This window comes from Glossina fuscipes, unplaced genomic scaffold, assembly GCF_014805625.2.
Source record: "Glossina fuscipes isolate IAEA_lab_2018 unplaced genomic scaffold, Yale_Gfus_2 2, whole genome shotgun sequence".
Taxonomy (NCBI): Eukaryota; Metazoa; Arthropoda; class Insecta; order Diptera; family Glossinidae; genus Glossina; species Glossina fuscipes.
The window spans coordinates 7,759,508-7,771,580 of record NW_023998416.1 but is presented as its reverse complement, the minus strand read 5'-3'; the positions used below and the strand labels follow the sequence as shown (position 1 = coordinate 7,771,580).

The window sequence follows — 12,073 nt, the reverse complement described above, 5'->3', positions numbered from 1 at the left end:
TCCGCCTGCCTGACTTGTTTCTCTACGTTCAACTTGCAGGCCGCAATTTTTGAGATATTTTCATAAAACTTGGTGCACCCACGTGTTTTGGCCCAAGTGCAAAAAGTACTGAAAATGGTTCGGATCGGGTCACTTTTTTGACCCCTGCCTATATAATAGCTCGCTTTGAAAAGTTCATATGTTTAATTATTTGATGATGTATGGATGATGTACGGTATGGAAGGCAGCGCCCCGCGTAGAAATATTAGACTGAGACCCACCGCGCTATGTGTACGAAAACTAAATGATAGAATTCTCTTAGTTCAAAAGTGTGATTATCTTCCTTTAAAGTTCGCTATGGGGTCGACGTAGGTTTTTTTACTGTGTGAAGATAAACCTGTTGAAGTGTTAGGCGGAGCTAAACACCTATTTACCTATGCCATATTTTCTTCGCATTCGCAAAGGCGTCTAGGTATAAGAAAATTCAGATGGATAAGTCATTAGAATAATCAAAACGAATCGATCAGAAGAAATCCTTTCAGTAGGTTTTGTTACGTTGTTTATTTTTCGTAGATAATAGGAGTGTTTCTCTATTACGCTTCGATGTACAACAAAGCAGAGGTCTTTTTTTTTTAACAGAAAGCATAGCTGTTGTGTTACAGCTATGAAATACACATTTTTTTCTCTCTCACTCACATATTTATATATTTTTCAAAGAATGGTGATTACCACGTCATTGTTTACGGGTTCAAATCTCAAATGTAAAATTTTTTTGGGTCGAAGCTATAGTGAATACTCAGTCGGTGAAGACGTCTGTCTCCCTTCCTCATTTTTTTCTGACCTCCTTGTCGCTTTCTCTCTTTCCTCATTTCTTTTTGACAAAGAGCCCAAGGAGCGCTTACGAGAATCACGGGAATATATAAATGTTACCACCTTTGTTTATAGTTTAACAATATTTATATATATAAATAACAAAACTGTTCAAAGTTCGAGTGAGCCCCAAAGGCTCATCTTGATCCACTTATGGTTAAGTTTGTCAAACAATTTTTTTTTTTTTTTCATAAAACTAAATAAATTTCACTTACCAGCAGTACACTTTCCCAGGCCATCCAGCGTATAGGCATAGGCTGTGATTGGCGCCCGGTAGTGCCTTCCAATTGACAATAATCTGTAGCATAGGCCAAACGATTTATCACAGTGCCTATGGTGCAGACTTTAACACTAAGCTCCGGACCAATTATGCAGCTTCTGCAATAAATTGAAATACAATTGAAAAAAAAGGAAATTAATTAAAAATATTTTACTTTATTTGTAGTTTCTGAATATTTGTATAACTTTCGAAAGCATGACACCACGCAACCACAAAAATAGAAAAGGAAGAGATAGCGCCCTTAATGTAAAACTTGAAATCATCATCATTATGATTATTATTTTAAGTTTTCGTCTACTTATGAATGTTGATAATGTTTTTATTTATTTATCTCTGTGCGCTCAGTGGTTTGGTAAATGCGTTCTTCAAATATACAACCGTTAAGTAACAAGAATGTAAGGAGGAGAGTAGCCAAAGGGTCCTTCTTGTTTGTGGTATGGTTGCGTTTCTGGTTGTCACAAAATGTCAGAGCACAAAATTGCGTGTTGTTAGAAAAATACCTTAAGGGCATCATAATACACCACCAGAAAGAAACATAATTTATACAAAAAAAAAAAAGAAAAAAGAATCTATTCGATTGTCGCTTATCTACCCGCCCTTTGTTGTGGAAGTTATGACTGCGTTGATGTTTAATATTCGATACAATTCAACAGGAATCTATAAAGTAGTAAAAATAAAAGCAAATAGAGTCATGACAAGTGGTCAGAGAGGCAGCTTTTATATATATTTTTTCTATTTTTGTACAGAAGGGTGAAAACGTACTCGCACACTGTTGAGGGATGAGAGTGTTTTAGATTTGTTGTTCTGCAAGCGATATCCGAAAATAGCCAATAAAGGTCCTACATACATTTATAATACTTGATCAACATAATGTTCGGAATTGGTTTAACCCCTTTCCTTCCGTTTCTCACTTTGCTATCTATCTCTGGGCGTATTATTGAAACTCTCTATTTTGCTAGAAATGTATGTAAAAAGTTAAGACTTGTGGAAAAAGTAAAAGCTGCGACCATGATCTGCCTACAATCCTTCATACAAGCATCTAAACTCATTTCTTTTCCATTTATAATCCGTGAAAGTTATTCCCGAGCTTTCCGTCAAAACATGTGCGAAGATTTGTTAAAATTTCAGCAAAAAGTGATCGCGATACATCCATAAACTCATCACAAAAATACAAAGAATCTTATACATCGGTGATACTTAAGTTGATATAAATGTGTGCCAGGATCACATGGAAGATCGACGCAAAAATCGTCCGGTCCGGGTCATGACATGCCCACATTTAATGAAATATTTAAAAATTTCCTTGTACCTATTTGAAGCAGGCATGGTAAATCCTTGGACGGCGGGCCTGATCGCGCCGATTGCGGACCACTACATTCAAAGTTTCAAACACTTTAATTTGTTCGCATACAACAGTGCTGCACATGGATAGTGTCTGCCTTTTGTACCTGTTCAGCTGCGTAGCGTATACAACGCGTTTAAGTGTTTTTTTTTTGTTCATTAGGTCATAAAGTTGGCCATTTAAAAAAAATGGAAAAGTCATACAGAATACGGAAAAGTCGAAACTTCTTTCGCCGTGATATGAAAATTAAGATTGGCCCCGATGATGGAAAAAATTTCCCATCTCTGGTTTAGGCTGATGAATATAAAAGTTTCATTTTAGGATGTATATAAGTTTCTTATTTGTTTTCTGCTCAAGTGAATAGAGAGGGAAGGAAAACACCGAAAGAGCAAAAATTCTTGAATATATTTTATTTCATATATTTAAATAACCCTTGAAAAAATGTACTAAAATAATTAGAAAATGGTTGGAGAAATAAAACCATTTCTTAAGTATTTTTAAGCCTTTTTTTTTTTTTATATATTTTTATCATAAAAAAATCCTTAACCTTAACAGAGAATCGTTGCCAAAACGTGCTTAAAGAGCAAAAAGTAAACTATATTTTTTCTTTTTAACATCAGACGAAAGAAATAAATTGCCTTATAAATTCAATGATAAGGAGAACTCTTTAAAGCGCAATTTTAATGACTTTAGGACAAAGAGAATATTGTCATGAAGAAGGCTTTAATTGGACCTTAAATTTGCAAAAAAGAAAAAAGACGATAGTGAGCCGCGTTCTTTTCTATGCATTTTGCGTTATGTCTTATATTAAAACGAATATCGGGGAATTTTCTTATGACTATTTCTTCGGAATACCAAAATTGATGTGAAATCAAAATAACTATATGGTCTCCCAAAAATTGCGTTTTTACGTGTTTTTCATTTAATTGAAATTTTGAATGCATTTTGCGAAACCCATTGTAACAAGAAGACACATAATTTTCTTTTATGACTAACGACCGATCACCGAATATGCCGCTATATCTAATAAAAATGCAAAATGAGTATCATATTCGCTTTAAATGTTTACCTACTTTGGATTAGCTTTTAAACAACTTTATTAAAAAAAAAAAATGCGCCATTTGCGAAAAACCTTGATAATTATTGATATCAATATTTAGGATATCATTAAACAAAAAAAAAAAACAAAAACATTCCGTTTATTGTAGCCTACATCAATATTGTGTGTAAAGGTTGTACAGAACATCCAGAAAGAACTTGCGATAGATCCACCTTTTATTAAACCTAAGCATGTCTGTGTATGTGTGTCTCGTTGTGTCTCTTGTATTCAACTTACAAATCCCAATTTTTGGTTCATCAAAATATTTTAGCCCAAGAACGAATGAATGCTATTGAAAATGGTTCGCATCAGACCGTTTTCGACTACTGCTTATATAAAGATTTATTTCGAGAAGCCATTATATGACTAACTGGGCTAAACGAAATGGTTTGGCATATTTAATGATAGGCTATGTCTCATTGTAGTGGTTTTACTGGTTAGTACTAGGTTTTGTTTAGTGATTCTCGCTTTTCTGTCCATAGGTCCGTCCATCCGATCTTCAATGCACTGTTAACGCACTTTCCAGCTTTCGCTTAATGTAAATTCAATTTACGGGCGTGCACGAAAACGATTGCGAACGATATTTATTGCATCTTACCCGCGTAATTATCCATAAATCGAATTAATGAAAATATTTATTAAATCTAGCTTTGGATAATCAAAAAAAAAAAAAAAAATTGTATTTATTCTTTAGTTTATAGATCAATATAGGACGTCTATATATATATAGATAGGAAGAAGCAAGTCTAAACAGTTATGTTTACCTCACTTCCATCTTTGTACAGATGTTCAGGAGCAAATGTGAAAATCAAACCGAAAGTAAGCAAAGTGGATGCCAGAGATGCTCTGAGGAAAGAAAAAAAACAACGAGTTGATGGTGCCCAACAATGTTATTAGAGTTTCTACTATTCTGAGGTCAAACTAAGCTAAAAAGCTAGCTAGCTGCTGCTAGAGAGAGGCAAAGGAAGCCAAAGTCATTCGGTCTTAAATGCATTGGTGCGGTTTCTTTATGAAAATGTTATAATTATTAGAAAAATTCGGTCTTCTTCCTATTCTCTAAAAGTTATCTCATGTTTACTTTTATTTAATAGAACGTGAAGTTTCAGAATTCCGAGGCTTTACACTCTTTCAGTATTTTTTAGAAGAATTCTTTAATTTCAAATGCATAAAAGTTTATCACGTTACTGTTTCGAAATCAAATAAATATTTGTTTGCAGTTACCAGCGGCAGTTAAAGAACCGGAAATTTTCTTCTTCTTTCTCCCCTCTCTTTAATTACTTATTGTCCATTGTGAGTAACCCTCTATTTTGAACACAATAGGAAATAGGAATACTTGTGTTTCTCTTTACACCCTGATAGGCTTACAAGCTAATCTTATAGATTTGAAAAGTTTCTGGAATATTTTTTTTTTTTTTTTTTGAAGACCGGAAGAAAATTTCATAAATTTAAGCATAAGTTTAATAAAACCTTTTGTTGATGCTATTGATGTGGGATGTTGATGTTGATGTTGATGTTGATGAAAACACAAGTATCACATGTCATGCATACATTTATAGCAAATGCACTCTTCTGAATTTGTATATTTTCATAAATATTTTCAATAAAGCTTAAATTCCAGACACATTTATAATCCTTGATCTTCCATCATTCACAATGTATGCACATACATAGCTATATGTAATGCATATAGCTCACGTATATGTTAAGCTCGGTAACAAAAAAAAAAAGGAATCCTTTTGACTTGACAAGAGGAGAAAACTGACACGTGTCAGTGTCATTGTCAATACTCATCAGCGTTCCAAAGAGGAAAAAATAAATAAATAAAAATATCAGTCAATCAGGCAAAAAATAAAAATATAAATAAATAAATATTACGTACACAAATGCTTATATACATGCTTTTGTGGATCACTTTACTTTCTCTTTTTACATTATAAAGCTATATACAAATACTTATACATGTACATATATATGCATTATATATATGAACTTTTGATTTCATTGTGATGTCAGTTTAAAAATTAAATCATATTCCCAGTCACAAGAACACTACGTTCCCTTTTCATGCGTTTTCTCCGCTTTGTTATTCATATAACACAGAAGATGATGATGGCGTCGAGGTGGTATGCATAGAAAGTGTATTTTGTTATTCATAATCAGTTCACTGAAGCATAAATCAAGTGTTTTCCTTTTTTTTTTTCTTCTTCTTTTTTCAACACAATTTAATCATTTATTTCAATTGAAAAATTTTTCACTTGTTGGCAAAATTTGAAAAAGCCTTCAGTATTTGAAAACGTCTTTGCTCTTCTTTGAGTTTTTCAAATACATGCGTACAAAGTTTTTCTAACAATTCTATCTTTACACTTAATCTGTTAATTTCCTTGAAATTTATTTAAAGAATTTTCATTAGCACAAAGCCTTCTGCAATGTAATACATAAAGGTAGAATCAATTTCCTTTTGCATTGTAAAGAAGGATAGCAAAAAGGCACAATAAGGAAGAGGTTCGGGGCGTTTGTCGTGAATGCCACTTTAAACGATAACCTCTCACTGCTTTTCCAATAAGACCAGGCGCTTATCGCTGTTGTAAAACTGCCAGGATTTGTAAAAGAAAAACTATAGCGAGTCTCTATACAGGTCTCTATTGAAATCAGCTCAAATTGTTACGAAAATTCTGCAGTTAGCAAAACAGACGTTAGTTGCATGACGCGTGTCCTCTTTCCATTAAGGATGTTTGATGTCTTGTATTGAAACCAATCAATACAAATACGGCCTTCCCTACTGATTATTTCTCCACGCTTGTTGTGAACTTTAATCGCTCTCTCTCTCGATAGTAGAGAGAGAAATTAATCGTCCGTTCAGGTTGGAGGAGCATATAATGCGCGATTGGCCTCCGATCCCAGCGAACAGAAAGCCCTACCTTAGGTGACGTCAATCCGGAGTTTGCAACCGTTTGGCTTACAATATCTTTTTCGTAGACCGTTAACAACGGCCCTTGTTCATAAAAAACAGCTCGAATTCATTTCGTTTCAGTAACGATTCGCAGCCGAAATCCAGTCCATCCAATTTTTCATTGTCCATTCATGAAGCATCCAGATATCGGGATCCTTTTTATATAGCGCAAAAGCAAGCTTCAAAGCCCTCATAAAGTATATGCCCTAAGCTTGTCTGTCCGTTCGTCTGTCTATCTATTCGCCTGCCTAAATGTACGGTACATAGAAATTTACAAGAGATTTTGAAACCAGTCAAATGACACGCCTACGCAACAGAAAATGTGAACATTCTTAGTTTCCAGGTTGTTCGCTTGTTATTCAACAACAACAACAACACATACACCATATTAATTTTCATTTTTATTCCGCAAATATCCGCAAAAATCAGCTACGTCTATCAAGTATTGTAGGGTATAGAAATTTAGTTTTCTTTAGGAAAGTAGTATAAAAGACATGGTGACAATCGAATATAATTTTCTGAGCTGTTGTCGATTGATTTTTTCTCTTGCTTGGTGATAAGTAGGTATCTGGAACGGAAGGACAAAAAATATGCTGGAGAAAAGGGAATTAGTAAAATTATCGCCAAGAAACAGGAATTTAAAATAAAATGAATGAATGGAAAATGAATATTATATGCGCGATGCATTTTGTAAGAAAATATGAAATGATTCGGTCTGGGCTCAAGGGGAGTGCCTTTTATTATATTCATCGTGGGAAGATATATATTATTACTGGTGTTGTATTTATATACATAAATGGTTAAAACAGTAAAATACACACCATAGGGCCACAGTGGTCGTCTATTCCTGTACCACGTTAAGAGCGGAGTTGATTTGGAAATATGTGCAAATTACCTTTAAAGCGTTTTAAAACTTTGTGTAAGATTGCTCTTCATTTACTCTTAAATTTGTTCTTATTATTCAATATTCATATCGAATATGAAAACCAGCAAAAAACTTCGCTCACAGTTGAAAGAAAGAACATATACATATATATATATATATATACATATGTGTGTCTGTGAGTGCCTGTAAGCGTATGTGTGCATAATGATGATTGAAAAATGTGTTGTTAATCACATCTTCCGCAGCAAGCGATATAGATGGACGAATGCCATTGTTAAAAACGCTTCATATTTCTCTTCATTGCCGTTAACTCTGGGATCTTTAAATAAGAGGTGTCGTTTTATATTTCCCGTCATTTCCGAGCTGTCAGTATGCAACTGTTATGGCAATGACACGTGACAAGTAAAAGCTAGAAAATTCTCAGGTAAAGATCAATATTCACTTGTATGGCATATTGAAATAATGGGTAAAGACTACAAAAGCTTTCAACAAAATTTTTTTAAGAGATGAGCATTATTTTTACCTGTCAGGGATCGCGAACAAGCATAATTAGGGCTCTGAAATCTTAATAAAAAAACCACAACAAGTGATGAGTTGATGCGGTTTTTGCGCTTTACTTCCTTCAAAATGGTCCTGGTTCGATTGTCACGTTACTGACGACGTGTACTTTCGGTGATTTAGCACACCCAGTTAGGCAGCTTGTCAAACGATTCCTTTGCATCTTGCTTAGAAGCGAACCTTCCCAATGAAAGATCCTACATATATATATATATATATATATCTTGCAACATTTAATACCTTCAGTCAAATATACAGGGCTTGTGGCGACTGTAGCTTCATTTTAAAAGCTTGAAAAGAAAAAGTAGTTGGTTCGCTAGTGTATCGAATGGAAGAGATTTTTGTAATTAGTGTTTTGCCATATCGGACAGGAAAGCCTACAACATCTCGACAAAAGCTGTTACAATCTGAAGTGTAAAATATCATTAAGAAGCCGGATGGACGAAAAATTAAAGTTAACAGCGAAGACAAATATTCATAGCGTCAATCATGAGCTCTGTATTGGGAACTATCAGATTGATAAACTTGGAAAGTGATCAAAGTTGTTACAAGCCTTAGATCTGCAGGTGCAAAATTATGAAATTTCATTTGTTTCCAAAAAATTCTCGAAAACGTTAAGATTATGTTGAATACCTGCTGAATGTTAAATACTTATCCGAATTTCATACTCATATTTACTTTGTGAATGTGATGTCGAAAGTCTAAAGCGGGCATCCGACTAGGGATCAAAATTTCCACAACGAATTTCACTTCTTATGCACAGCGGTATTTTAATGGTGCCTAGTTTTTATAAGATTTATTTTACATTTTTCGGAAGAAGATTGACTGAGATTGACTGTCTTCTCTTCGTATTCAAAATGCAATTAGGCTTCGCTTAAGTCGCAGCTTTCGACATTGTTTCTTGCATGATGTGTTAAAGCAATTACCAGCTTTCGCTGAACCTGACCTTGGACGATAATTTTTCGATCTTCCGCGTCTAATTACCCGTAAGCTCAGCTACTGAAATTAGATATTAAATCCACTTTCGGATAGTTAAGAACAATGATTTCCTTCAATTTGTATATTAGATAAACATAGGGAACCTAATGTAAACATTAACAGATACATATCATTGATAACGAGAAACAATTTCCATTACGCAAACATACGTAATGAATTGAGAGCTTTTCATAAGAAACGGGACCATCACACACATCGATCCGTTGTTGATAACAAGTGATGCAAGTGAATCGAGCACTGAAGGAATGTTAGTTGTAATACAAGAAGAAGGTGACATTTGAACCTGTGTTTGTCCGCCCACGTATCGTTTAGGAAATTTTACAAATACTGAGCAAGGATGTCACTCCTTCTATCTTCCTTTTTCTTTACGGACTTCCTATGCTTTTATAAAAGTAGCAGAAGTAACGTCAAGCCCTGGGTCTTTTCAAACGAATCGAGAACACCCCAGATATCCAGTAAGAAACTTTGTTGATGCAATTGAATCGAGCATTCAAGAAAAATTAGTTATAATACATGAACAAGGTGACATTTTAACTCGTAGTTGTTCGGCCAAGTATTGTCAAAATCCTTTATGAAACCTTACGAACGCTAAACTAGGATGTCAACCCTTCTATCTTTCTTTTTCTTTACGGACTTCCTATGGAACGGTGAACTTGTAGGTCTTTGTTTGTCGCTAGACAGCCGTATCCAGAAGAAATCGTTTAAAATTAATTCATACTCAGATCATTTTTTCTCTTAATCTCGTACATTCTTTTCCATAAATATCTCTTCGTATGTTCTTATAAAATTTTGATATTCATCCAATATTGCCCTTTGTTCAACTTCGCGTTTCAATATTAATAAAACGTGTATGTGAAATTCTTTACCTTGTCTTATGGCTGCCATAAAAACTGACATATGACATATTTTAATTATATAGTCACATGACATCAATAAAATGCTGTGGCAGTTATTACTTGACCATATATTATTGACATTTATGTGTTTATATAAAATAACACTTGAAAATGAAAAAAAAAAAAAAACCATACGAGCAATAAAGATATGACCCATCACGTATTTTTTATTTGTAACTTGCGAGAATATTTTTGATAGCTTTTTATGAACATAAGACTATGACAACCAGCAACGATTATGGCTTTTTTATTAAAAGATAGCGTACTTATCCAGAAGCTAGCCTCTGTGTGCAAAGTCGGAGTGTTCCCACGAAGTTTTCAACACTTTTCTATGTTTGATTTGAGGGTCTTGATGGCTCTATGTTGATACTTAACATTAAAATGCTCTACGTTTTGTGTATAACGGTTTATTTTTTTGGGGATTGTCAGAATTACAAAATTATTGGAGATACACTTCTCAATCGATTGGTAAGACCAGGTTATGAAAACGCCCAAGATCTGCCTGCAAACATGACTACAGTAAGTAAGGAACTGAGGCCCAAACTGAGGCCGAAAAAATTCGGATAATATTTCCTTATTTCATTCTTAACTTAGGATTCGATGAAAATTTCTCCGAAAAGCTGAACAATTTCAATGACAATAAGAATTACGAAAGTGTGCAAAAAATCATGCTATCAGCACATTAGCAAACCAATTAGTCCGATAAACTTCATAACTTAGGAACTAGACAAACCGGTATTGTCGATCAAAAGAAGGTGAGTCGTTACACTGTATAAGGATATGGTCTGAGTAAGTTAACAATTAAGGGACCTACACTTTATCGTAGGAATGGTATCAGCCATCAACGTGACAATGTGCCAAAATAAAAATAGCAAGTCTTAAGTTATGATGCTCTTATCGTTGACTACATTTTACATATCCAAGGTTAAAATCTAACAACTCTCAACATATTGAGTGATAGTTGATAAGAGCTCAAATATTATAATTTTTCGTCTATAGCGAATTGTATTAGACGTATAAAAATAAAGAAAAGGGTAGGTTTTTATGATAAGATTGCTATTGAACGTCTAAGATAATGCTAATCGTTAGACAATGAACCGCATTTTCCCACAAGAACATTTTTTTCTTTACAGTCTATTTTGATGTTGCAAACGTCATAAAAAAGTTAAGGTATCCACGACTAAGTTAGTGGTAGTGAACACAAAAATTGGATCCGACCATAGGATAGTTAACAGTTAACTCTTATATAAAAACAGTTAAAAGTATAATCCATTTCATGCATGCATTAAGTACCCTACACCACTTCGCTTAAGACAGTTATTCATACAAGGACTTCTCAAAACTAGGCATTATATGGGAAATGGTCTGATCCGAATCATGTTCAATAGCGTTAGTTCCAAACAGGTCGATGTACCAAATTTCATCAAAATATTCAATCTCAAAATTGCGTTAATACAAGATGGATAGACGAACAGACACGCTTCAGAATCACTTTTTTATTCAATCAGTATAATAAAGCGTGGACCCATCTCAAGTCCTTCTGGGTGTTGTATACATCCGCATAAACTTAACATAGCCTTGTACTACAAGTAGTAGATGTAGGTTGTAACATGTAATAAATATTCCCAAATACAGTCAAAATCTTATTTAAGTTGGATTGCTTCAAAGATAGTTTTACATTAATAACTAACACATTAACACAGAAGTTAAAATTAGTTTATTTTCTAAAGCGTATCTAAACATAAGTGTATATGTAATACTATGATGTACATGAATGTTAAAATTTATTTGCAGTATTTTACATGGAAACGACATTTCGATATGTCGATGCGTTTATACTAGAAATAAGAAAGAAAGAAATAAGGGATTTCCATTAAATATCAGCTATTTTCTTAATTCTTCTTCTTCTTCAGATCGCAATTTTATTAATTTCATTTATTTAGGCTTTGTTTTAAAAGTAAAAAGTTTTTTCGTTTTCACTTCATATACAACTCATTTATTCATTCATAAAGGAATACGTGATCGTGGAGACGGATATAATTGATAAAAGAAATGATTATATGGATAGCTGATATTATTTTCAGGCGAAATTAACAATTATATCAGATTTTCCTAAAAATATTATCGTAAATTTCATTTTATATTCATTTTGCTGAAAGAATATATATATATATATTTATTTATTTAACTATGGAAGATTTACTCATTTATTTA

At 33.6% G+C, this 12,073-nt stretch overlaps 1 protein-coding gene across 1 annotated transcript in view; it reads right to left on the bottom strand.

The window, feature by feature from the left end:
• LOC119632874 (discoidin domain-containing receptor 2) overlaps window positions 1-12,073 on the bottom strand; it is a gene marked incomplete at its 5' end in the record, with an annotated part of 216,597 nt that overhangs the window by 16,295 nt on the left and 188,229 nt on the right. The window contains one exon of the mRNA XM_038026018.1: window positions 1,065-1,227. Within this exon, the coding sequence (XP_037881946.1) occupies window positions 1,065-1,227 (163 nt within the window). The remainder of the gene's footprint in view (window positions 1-1,064; window positions 1,228-12,073) is intronic.